At 37.0% G+C, this 21892-nt stretch overlaps 1 protein-coding gene across 1 annotated transcript in view; it reads left to right on the top strand.

The window, feature by feature from the left end:
* The first annotated feature begins 1482 nt into the window (after nt 1-1482).
* The window catches only part of ALF4 (aberrant root formation protein), a 31488-nt gene continuing 11078 nt past the window's right edge, over nt 1483-21892 (top strand). Inside the window, exons 1-10 of the mRNA XM_089998783.1 lie at nt 1483-1595; nt 1676-1846; nt 1916-2065; nt 2513-2582; nt 7115-7293; nt 7418-7477; nt 7625-7778; nt 7871-7930; nt 17136-17407; nt 17485-17556. Of these exons, the coding sequence (XP_089854909.1) occupies nt 1536-1595; nt 1676-1846; nt 1916-2065; nt 2513-2582; nt 7115-7293; nt 7418-7477; nt 7625-7778; nt 7871-7930; nt 17136-17407; nt 17485-17556 (1248 nt within the window). The 5' untranslated portion in view covers nt 1483-1535. The remainder of the gene's footprint in view (nt 1596-1675; nt 1847-1915; nt 2066-2512; nt 2583-7114; nt 7294-7417; nt 7478-7624; nt 7779-7870; nt 7931-17135; nt 17408-17484; nt 17557-21892) is intronic.

Genomic DNA, 21892 nt, shown 5'->3' with positions numbered 1-21892 from the left:
TCTCGCCTTTGTTGTTCAATGCCATTGTTGAGGGACTCGTGGTGTTGCTTAAGCGTGATGCAGAGAAGCGCCTGATAGATCCTTTAGATGTTCCAGATTTCTCAGACCATATTCTTATTTATGTTGATGATATGATTATTTTTGGGTGAGCAAACGTGCAAGGGATGCTTAGATTCAAACTTATTCTTCAGTTCTTTCTCTTCCTTTCTGGGTTTTCCCTAAATGATAGCAAATGCTCTCTTACTATGTTCAATGTTGAGTCTTCCATGGTTGCAGCGGGTCAACGAATTTTTAATTGCACATTCTCTAAGTTGCTGATGACGTATTTGGGCATGCCGTTACAAGTGAAGTGCCTCTCTTCCGCTGCTTGGGCTTCAACTATTAAAAAAGTACAAAACAAATTTTTTTCGTAGCAGACATCTTATCTCTCCATCGTTGGCCGTCTGACTTTAATGAGACATGTTCTTTCTTCTATTTTTGAATTCTTCATGTCAATGTTCGTGATGCCAGTCGGTGTGGAGAAACAAATTTGTCGTTTAATGATGGGTTTTCTTTGGTCTGGGTGTTAACTCCAGAGTAAGCGCCATTTGGTTCATTGATGAACGGTGGTGTTACCTAGGCAAAAGGCTGCCTTATGTGTTTTTGCTTTAAGACAGAGAAGTATTACTCTTGTGGTCAAACAATGCTGGATGACCCATCAACCAGGTTCTCCATGCGCTCATTTGCTTCATGCTAAATATGGTGCTCCTAATTTATCTCTTTTTCGTCGTGGAACCCGGGGGTTGACGATCTTGCACTTGTGAAGTATGTGGTTGAGAGCCTTATCGTTCTTCAGAGATCAAATTGAAGATGCGAGAAATTATGATCAGTGGTTGCAATGGGTGATTGTGTTAAATGGTGCATTCCTTACTCACAAAGTGTATATATCATTGCTCATCCCAAGAGCAGATTGATTCTCTGAGTGTGTGTTATGGGCTAAGGACCTTTCCTTAAGATCTCGAGTCTTAGCTTGGTTAATTTTGCATGATAGGATTTAGATTCATAATTATTTAAATAAGTTGGCCTTTCAGTTTTCTAGTTGGCGTGTGCTTTGTCAAGTTGGTGAAGAAACTGTTTCTTATTTATTTTTGTCCTGCCCAATCTTTGTGACCTTATTTAATAGGACATGAAGATCTTAGGATTTAATAATCTTGTCCATACAATCTTGGTTGATGTATATGCTATTCTAGGTATGCATTTTAATGACCTCTCATTATCTTTAAACAACTTTCACTCATATGTGGTTTCTTCTAATCCAGAAGATCCTGGTTGAGCTTGGCTTTGGCTTTGTTGGTTATCTGTTTGTAGTTTTTTTTTTCTTTAGCTTTTTATTTTTCTATGTTTTTTGTTTTGTTTTGTTTTTCTATAATGTTCGGTTCATGAGTTTAAGGGTTTAACATTATAAGTGGTAATGTTGATCTTCTTTCGTCTCTCTCTCTCTCTCTCTCTCTCTTTCAAAATCACGCGGGGAATTGGAATTGCTGCGCGCGACGAAGATGGAGGACGTCGGATCCCTCCTCCCTCGCTTCCACGACCTCTCTTCCTGTTTCGTCCAGGTGGGAAACCCTAACCCTAACCCTAACCCTGACCCTGACCCTGACCCTAACTCTCTCTCTCATGAGCTCGATTTCTGCAGGCTTCGGAGAGCGAGGATTTCCAAATCCCCTCCGGCGCGATTCCGTCCCTCGTCGATTTCTTGGACTCCGTCTCCGTCTCTGCCCTAGCTGCCCCGGGTGATCCTGGATGGAGGGACCGTGCTTTCGAGGTCGTCAAAGCCACCCACGAACTCCTCATCGGCTTGAACCAGGTGGGTATATGCATTTGGGTTTATGATCTTCCCTTGATTCTCTGGTTCCTGATCACGCAGTCTTCGCAGGAAGTCGCGGACGCTCTCTCGCTGGATCTGCCGAAGGCGATAGCGAAGTTTGCCGGGGTTTCCGAGGAATGCGCGAAGATTGTGGAGCGGATCGTCGACCATCTCTGCGAGTTTTGTAACCCGCGTGACATGCTCTCGATTCTCTGCGAGGTTCGTTGCTTCTTGGAACTGTTTGGCATGTTTAAGATTTGGAGTTGTGTGAGGGAGGCTGATTGTTTATTGAATTCCGGTTGTTTCTATTTGATCAAAGGGCGATGGCGTTGGGAATTGGGTGTTTCGTGTTTGGATGTGCCCGTTTATCTGGAAATATGGGATAAGTTTGGAGTTGCATTTTGGTGGATGATACTATATCCTAGCTTATCTCACTTTTCCAGAGAGGTGGGTACAAAGAAGAAGTTTGTTTGTCTATTCTCTCTTTCCGTTTTTGTTTAAGATTGGTTCCCAAAACTTAAGTCCGTAGAGAAGGTGCATGATTGTGGGTTATCTGATGGAGTGAATTTCATTAGTCGAGGAAAATTGCATGTATGTGTGTGCACGAGAGATTTTATTTTTACTAGACCTTTGAATCATGGACGTGTTTTTCTTCAAATTGGGCAGGCTTTAGACTACCATAAAGCGTATAATGCACCCAAAATTTATCTGCCTCTTTTTCGTGGAATCTCTCATGGTAAGCTTAGATTATGATTTCCCTTACATACATATTTGGCTTGTGTCTTAATGCACCCTTTAATTTTGTTAATAAAGCACATCAGTTTGTCTTGTTTATTATCAATTTATGCAGTTTTCCATGACTTATGTTTGCCAAATGGAATGCTGATTTTTGCTGCAGCTATTAGTTGATTTGGAATCTCAAACAATGATAATTGGTCATTGCTGATAAAAGGCAAGGCTGTTACTTCTTGGCTTTGTTTAAGCCAAACTATCACTGCTTGTCAGTGCTATGAAGGCACCTAACTATTGAGTATAAACCATCTTCTTTTCATATTTTTTAGAGTTTTTTGGTAGATCGGAGCTTATGGATGTGATCTACAAGGTTTATTTAGTGGAGAATGAAGTTTGAATCATGTGATTGTAACATCTAAGCAAGTTTTTTAAGGGTTCGAAAGTCAATGACCCCTAATGCACTAGAATTTCATGACTCAAATAACACTATCGAAGGTTAACCTATGATTTCTATCTCAATAGTTCCATGTGATATATATAAAGTTGCTACAATCTATTGTATGTAAAAGTGACTTAGCGAAGTTCATTTTTCTGTAATCTTTTGTTTTCTTAGTTTTTCAACCCCATGGATGTGATTTGCATGTGTTTGGATTGGCTTTTGGATTGCTGGATTCTAGTACCAGAGCATGATTTTCTGGTGATTGAAAAATTAACGACCATAAATTCCTTAAAATTTCTCGACTTAAAAAATCTGTTTTTTCATCGAAAAACCATGTTCCAAGGGTCGAGAATGCTGAATAAATATCTGACATCAGATTGAGTTAAAACATCTTGCATCTTCATATTTGAACTAGATTGTACATTGCAAACGATTTTACCAAACACACACATATATGTGTGTATGTATTTGCTACAATCAATTGTACCTACTGTCTAGTTAGTCTAGTTGGAATCTCATGATGCAAGTTGTTTTGACCATAGTCATAGATATCAGCCTATGGGTATGGGTATGAGCATGGGCATGGGCATGGGCTATGTCACATGGGTGCGGGGGTGCGACACTTTCAAAAACCTTGGGTGTGGGGGTGGGAAAATAAAATAAAATAAAATAATATATATATATATATATATATATATATATATATATATATATATATATATATATATATATATATATATATATATATATATATAGAAGGTTGGTCCAAAATTGAAACTTCTAAATAAAATCATTTAAAACTTCAAAATATGGGTTTAATTTACACGTTGGACTTTAGGAGACCTTTCCTATTCTCAATGAAAGCTTTTAATTTCCAAGATAGATTTTAGGAAACCGTTTTCTATTATCAACAAGTGGTGGGGCTTGTTACCCCGTAGGTTGATGACCTCGGTTCAAAACCCCCTGTGCATGGATTTTTCATTTTTTGTTTGCTGATGATATTGTTTTGATTGATGAGTCTAGAGCTGGGGTTAATGCTAAGTTAGAATTATGGAGACAGACATTGGAAGCTAGAGGTTTTAAGTTGAGTAAGAGTAAGACTAAATATATGGAATGTCGGTTTAGTAAGCAACGAAGTAGTGATGGGAGTGTAGTGAAGCTTGGTGAGCAAGATATACCGGTGAATGATTATTTCAAATATTTGGGATCCATCATTCAAAAGTATGGAGAAATTGATGGAGATGTAAATCATAGGATAAAGGTTGGGTGGATGAAATGGAAAAGTGCTATTGGAGTGCTGTGCGATCGTAGAATGCCATTGCGGTTGAAGGGAAAGTTTTATAGGACGACTATTAGACCCGCTTTACTATATGGTACGGAATGTTGGGCTGCCAAGAGACATCATATTCAAAAATGAGTGTAGCTGAGATGCGGATGCTTAGATGGATACACAAATACAATAAAAGATAAGATTCGGAACAAAGAGATACGTAAGAAGGTAGGTGTTGCACCCATTGAAAATAAGATGCGAGAGAATCGTTTACGGTGGTTTGGACATATTCGGCGAAGGCCTAATGATGCTCCAGTTAGAAGGTTGGAGAAATGGGAAAATATATTAGTTAAAAGAGGTCGGGGTAGGCCTAGGAAGACTTGGATGGAGATGATAGGAAAGGATATGAATGCTTTGAACCTCACCGAGGACATGGCGTTGGATAGAAATGATTGGAGGAAAAGGATTCATGTGGAAGACCCAAAATGAATTTCTTTTTTGGTTCATATCGCTGACCCCAATTGTTTTGGGATGAAGGCGTAGTTGTTGTTGTTGTTGTTGTTGTTTGTTGTTTTCTATTATCAACACTTTCCAAATCTGCCTTGTTGAGAAGCTCGTTTTATGTTTTTGGTGGATGAGAGGAAGTTTTATTACTATTAAATGAGAGAGAGAGAGAGTTTAACGAGAATTTATTCACTTGAAAATAATGTTGTTCAATGCATTTTAAATGAATTTAAAGCAAGGGTCTTTTTTTTTTATTTTCCAAAGCAGATTTTTTTTAATCCAAAAAATGGACCAAAATGACCCTAGGTGCATTGACCGCATCCAGGGTCGGGTTGACCGCACCCGCAACCGCGTCGCGTCGACGTGGGTGCGACACCTGTCTAGGCGAATCCCTGTGACATAGGGCATGGGCATGGGCATGGCAATTCCAAAAGATGTGGATACGGGGGCACAACTATATATATATAATTTAATATTTATTTGTTAAAATATTTATTTTAAAAATAAATGATATTTAATGCACTTTTTTCCCCTTTTATAATAAAAACGGGGATGGGGTTACCCTTTTATTATATAAGGGGAAGGGGTAGCTCTTAACCCCCATCCCCCTTTTATTATAAAAGGGGAAGGGGTACATTGTGACCCCCATCCCCCCTCTTATTAACCATCCCTGCCGCCTCTCTCTCTCTCTCTCCACGAAAGAGAACGAGGAGAAGACAAAGATGAAGAAGGAGGAGCCACCGTCTCTCTCTCTCTCTCTCTCCTTCTACTCCTGCTGCCAAGGGTGGGAAGGGGGAGGGTTTTCGATAGAGACAAAAGACAAAAAAAAGAAACGGGTTTGACTTTATTTTTTAATTTTTTTGAGATGTTCCCAATATTTATTGAAAAATGATAATATCTCAAGATTTTTCCTCCCCGAGATATAGCTGAGAGCCTGAGACCGATATATGTGACTGGTTTTGACTCAATCTAACCTTATAGATGTGTTCAACATGGTTGATTTAGTGGGAATCAACCCTTAGATCATGTTTTTTTTTTTGACAAAAATGGGTATTTTTTAGTAAAAAAAATGAATGCATTCATAGCCATCGATTTGTGGATAACCAGAAAAACTTGTATACAGATCATATGCTGTCGATCCAAAAGCCTGTTCCCACTAAATAAAACATGTAGATCACACTACAATGTTAGATGTGACAAAGAAAAACAAAAACAAGAAAAGGTTTGCTAACTCGATTGTATTTACAATCAACTGTAGCAAACTTTATCCCATATATGTAAGCATGTATTTATGTATGTTTTGTATGTATGAATGAGTGTATACGGTGGCCATCTTAAGAGACAGGCTAAGTGTTACAAGGGAGAAGAGTTTTGATTGCTTATGGATGGGGTTCTTACTGGTATCAATTTGGCTTGAATATCTGCATTTCTGATTGTTTATGGGTACGTACACCAATGGGAAAATGTGGGTTGGATATCTGATTGGAACACATTTAGTTGCGGTTTGTAAGGCCTTCTAGATCATTAATCTGGTTGGCTTTGGTATTATATTACGTAATATAATCTTATCAAACTCAGATATCTGGATTGGTGATTTCTTCTGAGTCTCTGTTTGGGAACTGACAGTTGGATGGAGTTTATGCATTTGTAAAAGTGGCAGCTCTCATCCTGGATTTGTCAGCTACCACCATTAGGAGGTGGTAGTTAACTAACACAATTTTTAGTGCAAATACAAAGGGGAGACAGTCTGACATCCTCTTCCCAGATGCATAGCCTACCTCCTCAATATCATTCTCCCAAACAGCCACCACCAAGGTAGTTTGGCCAAGTTTTCACCAACTGCGTAAACTCCCATGACAATTATGAGTTCCCAAAGGTAACCTAAATTAAATTAGATTCTTGTGGTGCATCCTTGTAGCTTTTTTCCCTTTTTTTTTTGTGTGTGTGTGTGCCCGCAAGTGCAGGTGTGTGTGTGTGTGTGTGTGTGTGTGTGTGCCCGAAAGTGCAGGTGCATGTGCGTGTGCTTGTGTGTCTGTGTGCGTGGGTGTGTTTGTGCTTGTGTGTCTGTGTGTATGGTATATTCCTGAATGAGAGGAAATGGTAGAACTTATGGTGGAATGCAGCATCATGTCATGTACATCTTACTTCTATTAAGGAAATGAAAGAAAAAAATGTTTAGACTTTAGAGGCTACTATTTGATTCCAGTTGCATTTTCTTGTATTTCTGCACTGTAAGCCGCAACTAGCTGCTTGATGTTAATGTGTAAAAATCAAAGAATAACTTTTGATCATTTCCTCTCTGACTATGGAACTCTGGTTTTAGTATTCCTTTGCACACGAAGGCGCCATTTTGAACAAATAAAAGCAGCTGTACCTGTGATTCTTAATGTTCTAGAATCTGCATCCTCAGTATTGCCAGAGGAAAATAAAGGTTCTCTACATTATTTATTTGAGAGAGGGATTATGATCGCATCTTCCATACGAGAAGTGTGCGGCAAATTGGTTTGTGACATGCTTCATGATGGGCTATCTTTTCTGTCCTTGTCAGTACTTGTACTTTGTTTTCTGTATCTCTTCTCTTCTTGAATTTGAATATTAAATTACTGTTATGCACCATATTTTATAGGTGGAAAAAGACAAACGACTACTAAATGCATTGCTTGGCCTGTATGTCTTACAAGTCATGGTCTGTTCTCTCTCTCTCTCTCTACCCCCACCCTGCGCTCTGTGTCTTGAATGGTCAATTTCGAGCGTAATTGTAATCCTTATAATTTCCCTGTTTTTGTCTTCCATGTGGTCCTTAAATTGTGTGGTTACCACTTCTGATCTACAGGCCCTTGTTTCGAAGACGGTTGTTTCAGGTGCTACTTTGAGTAGAATGACCTACATTTGTCAATTATCAGAGTTCCTGCCATTTTGTGGACTTTCATATATTAATTTAATAACTGGAGATGATATTGATGCAGTTGTCAGTGTGTTATTCGGTGGTAATTCCTCAAATATTTTTATGATTCATCTTAAATGTGCATTGCTTAGATAATAAGTCCATTTTTTGGGCAATGTTCCTTAACTACTGCAGAGAACAATGATCACTTGTTGGCTTGTTTTTCTTCAATCAAACACGGAGCATCTCTTGCAGGTATTCTGATCTTTCTTTGCCTGATTAGATCTTGTATCTTGTTTTTTTTTTTTTAGTGGGAAGAGATTGGTTGTCCACAATGAGATATGAATCCAAGATCCTTTAGTTAAGATATTGCAATTCTTAACTGGTATAGCTATCTTATTTGACCCATATCTTCTAGGTTCTCATCCCATGCTTTCTTTTGGCTCTGGAGTCTGTACTTTGGGTAGTGACTCTGTGGAATGTTGAGACTTATGTATCATATGTATATTACCGTTCTTGTGTGCTGCGTCTTTTTGTATTTATATGTACATAGCATTCCTTTTAGGGGTATTTTTGTATTTTCTCAGGTAGTGGAAAGTCACCACTCACCAGTTATTGTCCTGTACTGGGTAGAGGGGATGTCCCTTTACATGATTGTATTCTTCTCATTTCATGGTTAATGAAGTTTCTCTTCTCATCTTCTTCTTTGCCATCTCTTTCATGGTTAGAACTCTATTGCTTTGATATGGTATTAGAGTTATGCCCAACCGTAGAAATAGGTATTTGGTAATTATCTGGAAGGGAAAAGGAAGAAGAAACTCGTTCTAGTGTGTTTGAGTGTGTGCCTCATTTTGCGTGTGCCAAAGGAAGACATCCGTACATTTTTTGTAGTTTGGTTCGATTGAGTTGGGGCTTTGGTAGATCTTGATTTTAGATGATTTCTAATTCAAGAATCATTCCGATCGGAGGTATACTTGATTTTATATGGATTTTTCTGAGTTTCTGAATAGTGTCCAGATTTGAGAAATTGCTGGTATTGATCTCATCAAGGATTTTCAATGCCCTAGATTTGCATCATTTGGGTCGTTTTTGAGTACAGATCCTATTGGAAGTGGTTTGGTTGCAATCAACGATAAATTTGTTGACTTTTATTTGATGTTTTGGGTGTGCTCTAGTAGGCGATAACTGGTTTTTCTTATTTTTGTTGTGTACTGATGTGTTGGTTCGAAACGCGAGGGCTAAGGTATATAAGGAGGTTTATGACAAGTTGGATACCAAAGAAGGCGAGAAGGATATTTATAGGCTTGCAAAGATGAGAGATAGGAAATCGAAGGATTTGGGTATGGTTAGATGTATCAAAGATGAAACGCAAAGGGTTTTAGTCAAAGATGAGGAGATTAAGGAGAGATGGAAAGATTATTTTGATAAGCTATTTAATGATAGTCATGCTCAAGATCTTGGAGACTTCTCCATTCCTTTTCATGAGATAAATCGTGACTTCATGCGCAAGATTCAAAAGAAAGAAATTGCAGAGGCTTTGAAGAAAATGAAATCAAGAAGGGCAGTTGGCCCAGATGGTATACCTATCGAGGCTTGGAAATGCTTGGGAGAGAAAGGTTTAGAATGGTTGACAAATCTTTTTAACTTGATTTGGCGAACAAATAAGATGCCTAATGAGTGGAGGAAGAGTACTTTGGTGCCTTTATATAAGAATAAGGGTGATATACAAGATTGCACAAACTATCGTGGTATAAAACTCATGAGTCATACTATGAAACTTTGGGAGAGGGTGATTGAGTCTAGGTTGAGGAAGGTTGTCATGATATCGGAGAATCAATTTAGTTTTATGCCTGGAAGATCAACTATGGAAGCTATACATCTTCTTAGACAACTTATTGAAAGATATAGAGAGGAACAAAGATTTGCATATGGTTTTTATTGATTTAGAGAAGGCATACGATAGAGTACCTAGGGACGTTCTCTGGTGGACAATGATGAAGAAAGGTGTTTCTCTCAAGTACATTAGTATAATTAAAGATATGTATGAAGGAGTAGTAACCAATGTCCGCACTTGTGGAGGGGTGACAACCAATTTTCCGATAACGGTTGGGTTACATCAAGGATCTGCTTTAAGCCCTTTCCTATTTGCGATAGTGATGGATGAGCTTACGAGATCAATTCAAGAAAATGTACCGTGGTGTATGTTGTTTGCTGATGATATTGTTTTGATTGATGAGTCTAGAGCTGGGGTTAATGCTAAGTTAGAATTATGGAGACAGACATTGGAAGCTAGAGGTTTTAAGTTGAGTAAGAGTAAGACTGAATATATGGAATGTCGGTTTAGTAAGCAACGAAGTAGTGATGGGAGTGTAGTGAAGCTTGGTGAGCAAGATATACCGGTGAATGATTATTTCAAATATTTGGGATCCATCATTCAAAAGTATGGAGAAATTGATGGAGATGTAAATCATAGGATAAAGGTTGGGTGGATGAAATGGAAAAGTGCTACTGGAGTGCTGTGCGATCGTAGAATGCCATTGCGGTTGAAGGGAAAGTTTTATAGGACGACTATTAGACCCGCTTTACTATATGGTACGGAATGTTGGGCTGCCAAGAGACATCATATTCAAAAAATGAGTGTAGCTGAGATGCGGATGCTTAGATGGATGTGTGGAAATACAATAAAAGATAAGATTCGGAATGAAGAGATACGTAAGAAGGTAGGTGTTGCACCCATTGAAAATAAGATGCGAGAGAATCGTTTACGGTGGTTTGGACATATTCGGCGAAGGCCTAATGATGCTCCAGTTAGAAGGTTGGAGAAATGGGAAAATATATTAGTTAAAAGAGGTCGGGGTAGGCCTAGGAAGACTTGGATGGAGATGATAGGAAAGGATATGAATGCTTTGAACCTCACCAAGGACATGGCGTTGGATAGAAATGATTGGAGGAAAAGGATTCATGTGGAAGACCCAAAATGAATTTCTTTTTTGGTTCATATCGCTGACCCCAATTGTTTTGGGATGAAGGCGTAGTTGTTGTTGTTGTTGTTGTACTGATGTGTTGGTTTCCTATAAACTTTGTGCATGTGATATTGGAAGGGTGATAATATGTGTGGAGTACCTTCTTGACTGATTCTCTTGGGTTGAGTTTGTTGGGTGTTACTGCAAGAATTGGGTGTCGATGATCTGGTTTTAGTCTACTTTACAACATATTGTGGTTTGGGTTGCTGCATTTGTTATTGTGAGCAGTATTTCAGCATTGTTTTGTTGCATTTGCATTTGCATTTGCATTTATGTTCAGGGATTTAATTTGTAGTTTGGGGGTTTTGGAGAGTAAAGAAAAAGGAGATTATTCAAGTCATTCCCGTGAAATCCAACAAGACTGGGGCCGATATTGTGCATATCATTGTATTTGAGGTGTATCGTGTGTTGACACAAATCCTTTGAAGTTGATACAGATTTGTGGCTTGGATGGTGTAGTGATTGGTTGCCCTTTGTAATTTTCTTGGCTATTTTGTTATTGTTATTGTTGGTTTTGTGCAAGAAATTTGTTGTGTGGTTGGGGGTTGCAGTTGTGATTGAGAAGGGAGAATTGATTCGTCTTGATCCAGTGAAGCTTGATGAGATTTGTGCATCTGTTTGTCAGAATAGTAGATTCAGTAATGAGAGGATTTCTATGCTAGGAGCATCTCGAGGTGACATGAGTGGTATGAAGTGTCATTATTGCAAAGAAATAGGGTATATGAAGCGATCCTACCCTGCATTGAGAAAGAAGAGTGGAGGTTATGTGGCTGTCTATTTGAGAGAGTCCTAGGGACAAGAATGGGCAAATGGTTGGTAGTGGAAATACTCAATCTTTTGACTTGTGCGTGGGAGGTTCTTTTGAGCATTCTGATGGGAGTTGGCTATGGATTTTGGAGTTGATATGGCAGATGCAACAACAAATTCTTCAGTTGCAACTCTTATCTCATTCACTCACTGTTGCCCCTTCTTTTGCTCTTTCTTCTGATTTTTGCTCTTCCAACATTTCCTGTGCAAGTATTTCTGGTAGTCCTCTTGGGTGGTTGATAGACTCAAGGGTCCATTTTAGCCAATTGTCAGACTTGTAGTGATACCTCTCGCACTATAGATGGATCCTCCATGGCAATATTAAAAGTTAAATTCATTACTTTCAATTTTTGTCCTAAAAGTAAATTGAATATTTTATAAGTTTATCATGTCCTTTCTCTTGCAATGAATTTTATTTCTGTTGCCCAAATTACCAAGTTTAACTATACTGTTACCTTCTTTCCTGTTAATTGTATTGTGCAAAATCAGCTATCAGGAAGAAAGATTGATGTTGGTCATAAAAGGGAAGACTTATATTACCTAGATTGGATGTAGAGTTAGTTTAGGAGTTGTAGTTGTGGATGAGTTAGTTTTGTGGCATCAGAGATTCGATCATATCTCTTGCTCTAGGTTGCAACATTTGGTGTATGCTGGTAGTTTAGGTTGGTTGAAGTTAGTTGTGTCAAGACATGTGCAGGAGTGCGAGAGTTGTAGGCTGGTGAAACGTCATGCCTTGCCATTTGAGGCTAGAGATAGGGAACTTGAGTTTCTTTCGAACTTATTTATTTGGATGTTTGGGGTCCCTCACCAGTCCTCTCCAAGGAGGGTTCGTCATATTTTGTCATGTTTATTAATGACTGCACAAAATATACTTGGGTATATTTTATGAGTAGAAGTGAACTCTTTGAGATCTTCAAAAAGTTTTATGTCATGATTGAAACTTAGTTCTTGGCTAAGATTAAGAATCTTCGAACTGACTCTAGCAGTGAATATTGTCAGTTTTGTGTTTGACAAAATTTTGCAAGAAAAATGAATAGATCATAAAAAATCTTATCCCTATACTCTTGAGTAGAACACAATGGCTGAAAGCTAAGTCATAGGGACTCGACAAAGCAGGTGCCGCACCCGCGTCGACGTGACGCGACGTGGGTGCACATGCAGGTGGGGCACCGGGTGCGGTCAATACGACCCTAGGTGCGGTCAATGCACCCAGGGTCATTTAGGTCCAATTTTTAGACAAAATTGTTTTTTTCGCCCGATGAAAAGCAAGTGAGAGAAGGAGAATTAGGGCAAAATCCTCCTGAAGCCGACGATCTCCGATTCCTTCCGGCCGCTCCTCCTCAGTTCTCAGGTATGTCTCCTTTCGACTTGCTCTCTCTCTCACTCTCACTCGCTCTCCGTCACTGTCACGGTCTCTCTTCTCTCCGTCACTCTCACTCTCACTCTCTCTCATAGTCTCTCTTCTCTCCGTCACTCTCACTGTCTCTCACTCTCACTCTCACTCGCTCTTCGTCACTCTCACTGTCTCTCTTCTCTCTGATTGTATTATACCTGGGTCATTAACATCTAGGGTTTTTAACTTTTTATTAATAGGCTTTTTGGACATTTCAAATTTTTTTCAATAATATTATTTGGGGGTTTTGGGCATTCCGAATTTTTTTCAATAATGTTATTTGGGGGGTTTGGGCACTCCGAAATTTTTCGATGAATTGATGATGCTATAGAGGTATATAGTTAATGAAATTTGTATTTATTTTTTGGGGATCTTTGACTATTTGATTTTGGGGCTTTTGATTCTATGCTAAAATGGGTTTTGTGGAGCTTCTTGATTTTTTATTTCCTTTACAATCTATTTTATTAGTTGCTTATGCTTGATGACTTAAGGTCAAATGTTACTTTCATCTTTTTTGAAAAGTTGTTCTATCAACCATTGCTTAAAATGTGGTGCTATGTTATGGGCATGTAATGGGTTTAATTTATTTGTTTTGGGATTGATTCATTATCTAAGTTCAGTTCATAGGATTATAAGATCTACCAAGTTACAGAAGTTATTGATTTGTCAATATTTTAAGGTGCAGTTGCTCACTTTCCTGTTTCAAGAAATACAAGGTATTCTCTTCATTCAAGTTCTTTTGCTGGTTGCTCTTCGTACAGGCGTATGCTTATATGTGTTTGTACTCGATTTTAGTTTCTGTTGCGTGGTCATAATTCTGCTGGAGTTCATTTCATAACTCATTTAATGTCATGCTGCAGAAGGTTTAATGTTAGAAATATGAAGTTACATTGAATCACTCAAGCATGTATATGTTCATATAACCTGGTTAATGTACCCCTGTTTTGACCAGTCCAAGACATATAGTTGACTAAGAAAATGGTCAATCTGACTATGCCAACCTTGAAACTGTCAAGGTTCCCTTATATATATAATAGTGTTACTGTTGTTAACTGTTAAAACTTCAAAATTATATATATATATATATATATACATACATTTTTGCCCTGCCGCACTCCCGCACCCAAGGTTTTTTAAAGTGTCGCATCTCCGCACCCGCACTCGCACCCATGTGACTTAGGCTGAAAGGAAGAACAAACATATTTTGGACACAATGAGAGCTTCTCTTTGGAGGTTGTGTGCCAAAAGCTTATTGGGCTGCGGCAGTTCAGTTAGCTGTCTATCAGATAAACCATTTCCCATCAAGTGTTCTTAAAGATTTATCACTTTTTGAAGAAGTTATATGGAATGGTTCCAAAATTATAGAATGATGAAGGTATTTGGGTGTATCTGTTTTGTACTTTTACCTAATAGATATAGAGAAACTGTCTTCCAAAACTGTTAAATGTTGCTTTCTTGGTTTTTCAAATGGTGAAAAAGGCTATAGGTGTTATGATCCAGTTTGAAAAAAAGTTTGGGTATCTAGAAATATTGTCTTTCACTAAGATACACCTTATTTTAGCCAGATTGGGTATAAGGTGGGAGATGAATCTGATTTGTCTTTTTTAGTGCTATTTCTTGAAAAAGAACGAACGAACGAGCATGTCGAAGTTCAGGGGGAACAAGTCCATTTTAGAGACAATAGATTTGGACAAATCTATTATACAAGACATGGAAATATTGTTGAGATTCTATTCTTGGATCAAGTAGAAGCAAAGGAAGTATAAAATATAAAGGCCAATCCTGATCTAATTCCTTGTTCAGTTGAACCTGATCACACAAGCTTAGATTCACCTTCCACTTCGTGCTCTCGTTCTTTCCCTCAGGTACGTCGAAGTTCTAGATTATCTATTCCTCTTTCTCGCTTTGTGTCTTATGAATCTTTCTCTTAGACATTGTGCATTTTGGCATTGATTTATTCCTATGTTGAGCCCGAGTCCTGTTTAGATGCAGCTTCAAAAGAAGAGTGACAATAGACAATGACAGAGGAGATGGATGTGTTGGAGAGGATACATGCATGAGAGTTGGTAAAGCTTCCACCTGAAAAGAATATTATTGGGAGTAAGTGAGTTTATAAGATCAAAACAAAGATTGATAGATCAATTGAGAAATACAACTAAGATTAGTGACAAAGGGTTACAATTAACAATACATAATTGATTTTGTAGAAAACCTTTGCACTAGAGTCTCATATAAGGGTTTTGCATTTTAATTGCTAATTTTGTAATTTATTTAATGAATGCATGCTAAATCTGTTTTTTATGTATAATGTAAATTTTAGGGGTTTTGCATTTTAATCCATATTTTTATAATTTATTTATTAAAATCAAGCTAAATCTAATTTTTCAGGCATGATTTAGGTTTTAGATGTTTTGCATTTTAATTGTTATTTTTGTAATTTATTGAGTGAAAGCATGCTAAATCCGATTTTTTTTCCATCTATGATTTAGATTTTAGGGGTTTGTATTTTGATCCATATTTTTGTTATTTATTTAGTGAATGCATGCTAAATCTAATTTGTTTTTCAAGTATGATTTAGATTTTAGGGGTTTTGCATTTTAATCCATATTTTTATAATTTATTTATTAAAATCAAGCTAAATCCAATTTTTTTGTCATGTATGATTTAGATTTTAGGGATTTTATATTTTAATTGCTAATTTTATAATTTATTGACTGAAAGCATGCTATATTCATTTTTTTTTCTCATGTAGGATTTAAATTTTATTGGTTTTGTATTTTAATTGTTAATTGTTAATTTTGTAATATATTTAGTTAATGCATGCTATATCAAATTATTTTTTTAAGTATGATTTATATTTTAAGGGTACTGCATTTTTATTGCTAATTTTATAATTTATTTATTGAATGCATGCTAAATCTGTTTTTTTTCAAATGTATAATTTAGATTTTAGGGATTTTGCATTTCGACCCATATTTTTGTTATTTATTCAGTAAATGCATGATAAATCTGTTTTTTTAAGTATGATTTAGATTTTTGGGATTTTGCATTTTAATTACTATTTTTGTGATGGAGACGGGTGGATGATACCAAGAAGAATTTGAAATGAAGAATTTGAGAAATCTAAAGTATTTTCTTGGTTTATAGATTGCATACTTGAAAAGCAGAGTATATATATCTCAACATAGGTATGCAATTGATTTGGTTGTGAAGGCGAGATTGCTAGATGATTCAAAGAGAGTTAGTTCTCCAATGAAAGAAAATTTAAAACTAAGGGCCTCAGATGAAGTGGAATTAGAAGATACAATGGTATATAGTTAGTTGGGAGTTTGATATACTTGACTATATTCATACCAAATATCACTAATGTAGTCCATGCAGTTAGTTAATTTATGAGCTATCCCAATCCATCTTGCTGAGGATCATTAGATATGTGAGGGACACCATGCACTATGATATGTTACTGTGATGTTGGTTTTGGGGGATCTACTTAGGATCGTCTTTTCACTACTAAATTTCATATTTTATTTTAGTGTTGCTTAATCTCTTGGAAAAGTAAAAAACAACAAAGTATTGCATTATCTACAGCTGAAGCAGAATACAAGGCTACGACTTAGGTTACAACTAAGATTGTATGGATAATGTGGCTATTGAGAGAGTTAGGTATTGTGACAATATGAGCAACATTCATATTGCAAAAAATCTAGAGTTTTATGAAAGAACTAAGCATATTGAAATAGATTGTCACTTGAGCATGCAGGCTCTAAGGATCAAATTGCAAATGTGTTCACTAAGAGTCTTGCTCCTTTACATTTTAGTTCATTCCTTTCCAAGCTTGGGATGATTCTGCTTGCATCATCTCAAGCTTGAGGGGGAGTGTTGAAACTTATGTATCATATGTATATTACCATTCTTGTGTGCTGCCCCTTTTTGTATTTATATGTACATAGCATTCCTTTTAAGGGTATTTTTGTATTTTCTCAGGTAATACAGAGTCAACAATTTTTGTCCTGTAGTGGGGTAGAGGGGATGCCCCCTTATATGCTTGTATTTTTCTCATTTCAAGGTTAATGATGTTTCTCATCTTCTTCTTTGCTATCTCTCTCATGGTTGGAACTCTATTGCTTTGATATGAAACACTATAGTTTTTCCTGGAGTTGATTCTTATGATCAAATTCATTTTATATAATAAGTTTAGTCCATTGACAACTTTGGCATTGATTTTGTTTTTTGTTAGTTATCTGGGGATATATATCGGATGAGGTTGCAAAGCATGCTGGTGAGGAGTTTAGCAAAGTTTTGCTTAAGCTTCAAAGCAGTCAAAACAAAAGATATAAGGCAGTATGCTTCTTGAGGCATTTGCTTTCCTCTGCTGGTCATTCATGGGAATTGAAAGAACATTGTATTGACTTTATACTGAGTATCATGGACGGAAAATTATCTCAAACGTCTGATGATGAAAATTATGATTGGTCCTCATGTATGACTGACCTATTTGCCACACTGCAGGTATATTAAAATGTTGTTCTTTGGATTTTGTTAAATGTTTTTCACTGCTCTCTAACATCTGAAGATAAAACTTTCAGGCTGTTGAACTAGTCATTGTTTATGCTTCAGATGCCAAAATTCGGAAGAAAGCGTTTTCTGCTCTAAAGACAGTAAGTTCTTGAAGCATGTCCTTTTATAGGTTCATACGATACAGCAGCTCTTTCAATTCTATGAACCTTTGAAAGAATTCCCTATTGCCCTTTACTATTAGCTACTAAACTTCTTAGATGAACACGATATGTATTTCTTGGTTGTGCTCGAAAAGATTAATTTTTTTATGGATTTGAGTGTCTTGGTAATTAATTATTGTAAAACCTAATGTCATGCTTCATCTTATATTGACATGCACTGCAAATTTCTTGCTGTAATTTTTTATTTGCTTAATATTAAGTATGAATATATTATTTTTTCCTTGTCAACGTATTCTATTTCTTCCTATGGAAAACATAATATACCCTTAGTATTCAGTTGCTTTTCAACATCTGTGTTTTGTCATTTTGCTATTAAATCTCTTCATTGTATTTTGAAAGAATATATCTTCCCCCAACTAAATTTTCACGTCTATTTTTTCAAGAGTGTATGTTTTGTCTTTAGTATCATTTCTCGTAGAAAAGGAAGTGCTTCTATAATTAATTTCTTCTCATGAAGTAAAATTTATGCTACATGCATTTTTTGGTGTATTTTTTCATACTATGAGGGCATAATCATTTGGGGCACTTAAAGAGAGATATTGATCTTTTAACTGCATTGCAGTTCCAGATTATCTCAGATTTTGCATGACTTGTTCACCCTTTGGCTGTCAAAAGTTTGTAGTACAGTAAGTTGAAATGAAGAAATTCAATGCATGTCTATTTCATTTCTCTGGAGATTTATTTTCCCTTTATATTTTTCCCCTCTTTACCTCTCAAATTTGAATTTTTACCATGGATATGGACTTATTTGTCAATTGAGTTGTTTTCAAGCATCTGTTATCCTTGCTGACCTTTTGCTTCATCTGGTTTGGATGATTCCCTGTTCAAGGAGGTGAAGCAAATGAAAAGAAAGGCATTTATTTTGTCAATCAAACAGATGGAAACATAAAAGTTTGAACAGTGACCCTTTAAAATGAAAAGAAAGGCATGTTGCTCACAGTTGTACACCTTAGGAAATATAATTTATTCTCATCTGATCTTTTATTTGAAATTTGTATAGAGCAACCGTTTTATTTCATAAAAAAACTGTTGTGAACTCCCTGTAATCCATGTGGTTTGTGCTTGTTCTTAACAATGTATACTGTCACGTGCACACACACACACACACTCTGTGTTAATCTATGTTACATTAATATGGACGTGGCTATTTAACTTGGGAATGTTAAGACTGGAACCGTACTTGAGCAAGTTAGGTTGGCCATAGTTTAACCTTTTGACTGCCGCTAATCTGGGGCATTGTCCAGGGCAGTTGATGGTCATGACTTGGTTTAACTATAAAGCAGGTTAGAGACAATTTTTTAGTTGAGACTATGTCCCCAGAAGTGTGCTAGGCTGCTGCCTAGAGAATGACTAATAAGCTGGGCCCTTTTGGTGACTAGGTTAGACCTACTTTTATCAACTATATTAATTGAACTCTGTCAAGTAGTGTGCTTTCCCAATCAGTGGCCTAGTTTGGGCCAAGTCGTTGTTTATTCCTTGAAAAATTATAATGGTTTCATATTGTGAAATGTGTATGAAAGGTTTCAATTCAAATTCTATGGTGTTCTCATGCATTTAATCATTACCAAGTGCCACGATTGCTGTCCTTGTCATTATTTGAAGAAAATATCGTCAGTTTATAGATAATGTAGTTGAGGTCCGTAGGAAGGGTGATAGAATTTTACTTATTAAATTAGTATTAGGTACGGATATTATTAATATTATTAGTGTTTATGCACCTCAAGTAGGTTTAGATGATTCCATTAAGCATCAATTTTGGGAAGATTTAGATGGAGTAGTACAAGAGACATCTTATGGAGAAAAGCTTTTCATCGGCGGTGACCTTAATGGACATGTAGGCATTAGTAGGGATGGATTTGAGAATATCCATGGAGGCTATGGTATAGGAGAAAGAAATGAAAGTGGAGAAAGGATTTTAGATTTTTGTTTGTCCTATGATATGATCTTAGCAAACACTTGGTTTAGGAAGAGGGAGTCTCACCTAGTAACATTTAAAAGTGGGGTTAATACGAGTCAGATAGATTTTTTCCTACTTAGAAAGAGAGATAGGGGTTGTTGCATCGATTGTAAGGTTATACCAGGAGAAAGTGTAGCTACACAACATAGAGTCTTAATTTTAGATCTTAGAATTAGACAATGCCGCAAAAGGGTTAGACATAGGATAGATCCTAGAATTAAGTGGTGGGCACTGAAAGGAGCTAAACAAGGAATGTTTGTAGAGCAGGTAGTTAAGGAAGTTGATTGGTGTCTCGAGGAGGATTCAGAATCAATGTGGAATAAGATAGCGGGTGGTATGAGAAAAGTAGCTAAGGAGGTATTGGGTGAGTCTAAAGGCGGTGCACCACTAGGTAAGGATACATCATGGTGGAACGAGGATGTCAAATTAGCTATTAAGGTTAAAAGAGAGTGTTATATAAATCTAAGTAAGAGTCGTGATAATGAGAATTTGGAGAAGTATATGATAGCAAAGAAGGAAGCTAAAAAAGTTGTTCGAAACGCGAGGGCTAAGGTATATAAGGAGGTTTATGACAAGTTGGATACCAAAGAAGGCGAGAAGGATATTTATAGGCTTGCAAAGATGAGAGATAGGAAATCGAAGGATTTGGGTATGGTTAGATGTATCAAAGATGAAACGCAAAGGGTTTTAGTCAAAGATGAGGAGATTAAGGAGAGATGGAAAGATTATTTTGATAAGCTATTTAATGAAAGTCATGCTCAGGATCTTGGAGACTTTTCTATTCCTTTTCATGAGATAAATCGTGACTTCATGCGCAAGATTCAAAAGAAAGAAATTGCAGAGGCTTTGAAGAAAATGAAATCAAGAAGGGCAGTTGGCCCAGATGGTATACCTATCGAGGCTTGGAAATGCTTGGGAGAGAAAGGTTTAGAATGGTTGACAAATCTTTTTAACTTGATTTGGCGAACAAATAAGATGCCTAATGAGTGGAGGAAGAGTACTTTGGTGCCTTTATATAAGAATAAGGGTGATATACAAGATTGCACAAACTATCGTGGTATAAAACTCATGAGTCATACTATGAAACTTTGGGAGAGGGTGATTGAGTCTAGGTTGAGGAAGGTTGTCATGATATCAGAGAATCAATTTGGTTTTATGCCTGGAAGATCAACTATGGAAGCTATACATCTTCTTAGACAACTTATTGAAAGATATAGAGAGAGGAACAAAGATTTGCATATGGTTTTTATTGATTTAGAGAAGGCATACGATAGAGTACCTAGGGACGTTCTCTGGTGGACAATGATGAAGAAAGGTGTTTCTCTCAAGTACATTAGTATAATTAAAGATATGTATGAAGGAGTAGTAACCAATGTCCGCACTTGTGGAGGGGTGACAACCAATTTTCCGATAACGGTTGGGTTACATCAAGGATCTGCTTTAAGCCCTTTCCTATTTGCGATAGTGATGGATGAGCTTACGAGATCAATTCAAGAAAATGTACCGTGGTGTATGTTGTTTGCTGATGATATTGTTTTGATTGATGAGTCTAGAGCTGGGGTTAATGCTAAGTTAGAATTATGGAGACAGACATTGGAAGCTAGAGGTTTTAAGTTGAGTAAGAGTAAGACTGAATATATGGAATGTCGGTTTAGTAAGCAACGAAGTAGTGATGGGAGTGTAGTGAAGCTTGGTGAGCAAGATATACCGGTGAATGATTATTTCAAATATTTAGGATCCATCATTCAAAAGTATGGAGAAATTGATGGAGATGTAAATCATAGGATAAAGGTTGGGTGGATGAAATGGAAAAGTGCTACTGGAGTGCTGTGCGATCGTAGAATGCCATTGCGGTTGAAGGGAAAGTTTTATAGGACGACTATTAGACCTGCTTTACTATATGGTACGGAATGTTGGGCTGCCAAGAGACATCATATTCAAAAAGTGAGTGTAGCTGAGATGCGGATGCTTAGATGGATGTGTGGAAATACAATAAAAGATAAGATTCGGAACGAAGAGATACGTAAGAAGGTAGGTGTTGCACCCATTGAGAATAAGATGCGAGAGAATCGTTTACGGTGGTTTGGACATATTCGGCGAAGGCCTAATGATGCTCCAGTTAGAAGGTTGGAGAAATGGGAAAATATATTAGTTAAAAGAGGTAGGGGTAGGCCTAGGAAGACTTGGATGGAGATGATAGGAAAGGATATGAATGCTTTGAACCTCACCGAGAACATGGCGTTGGATAGAAATGATTGGAGGAAAAGGATTCATGTGGAAGACCCAAAATGAATTTCT

Source organism: Nuphar pumila, chromosome 3 (assembly GCF_984573655.1).
Source record: "Nuphar pumila chromosome 3, dmNupPumi1.hap1.1, whole genome shotgun sequence".
NCBI lineage: Eukaryota > Viridiplantae > Streptophyta > Magnoliopsida > Nymphaeales > Nymphaeaceae > Nuphar > Nuphar pumila.
The sequence above is the reverse complement of the archived record's forward strand: the minus strand, read 5'-3'. Positions and strand labels throughout refer to the sequence as shown.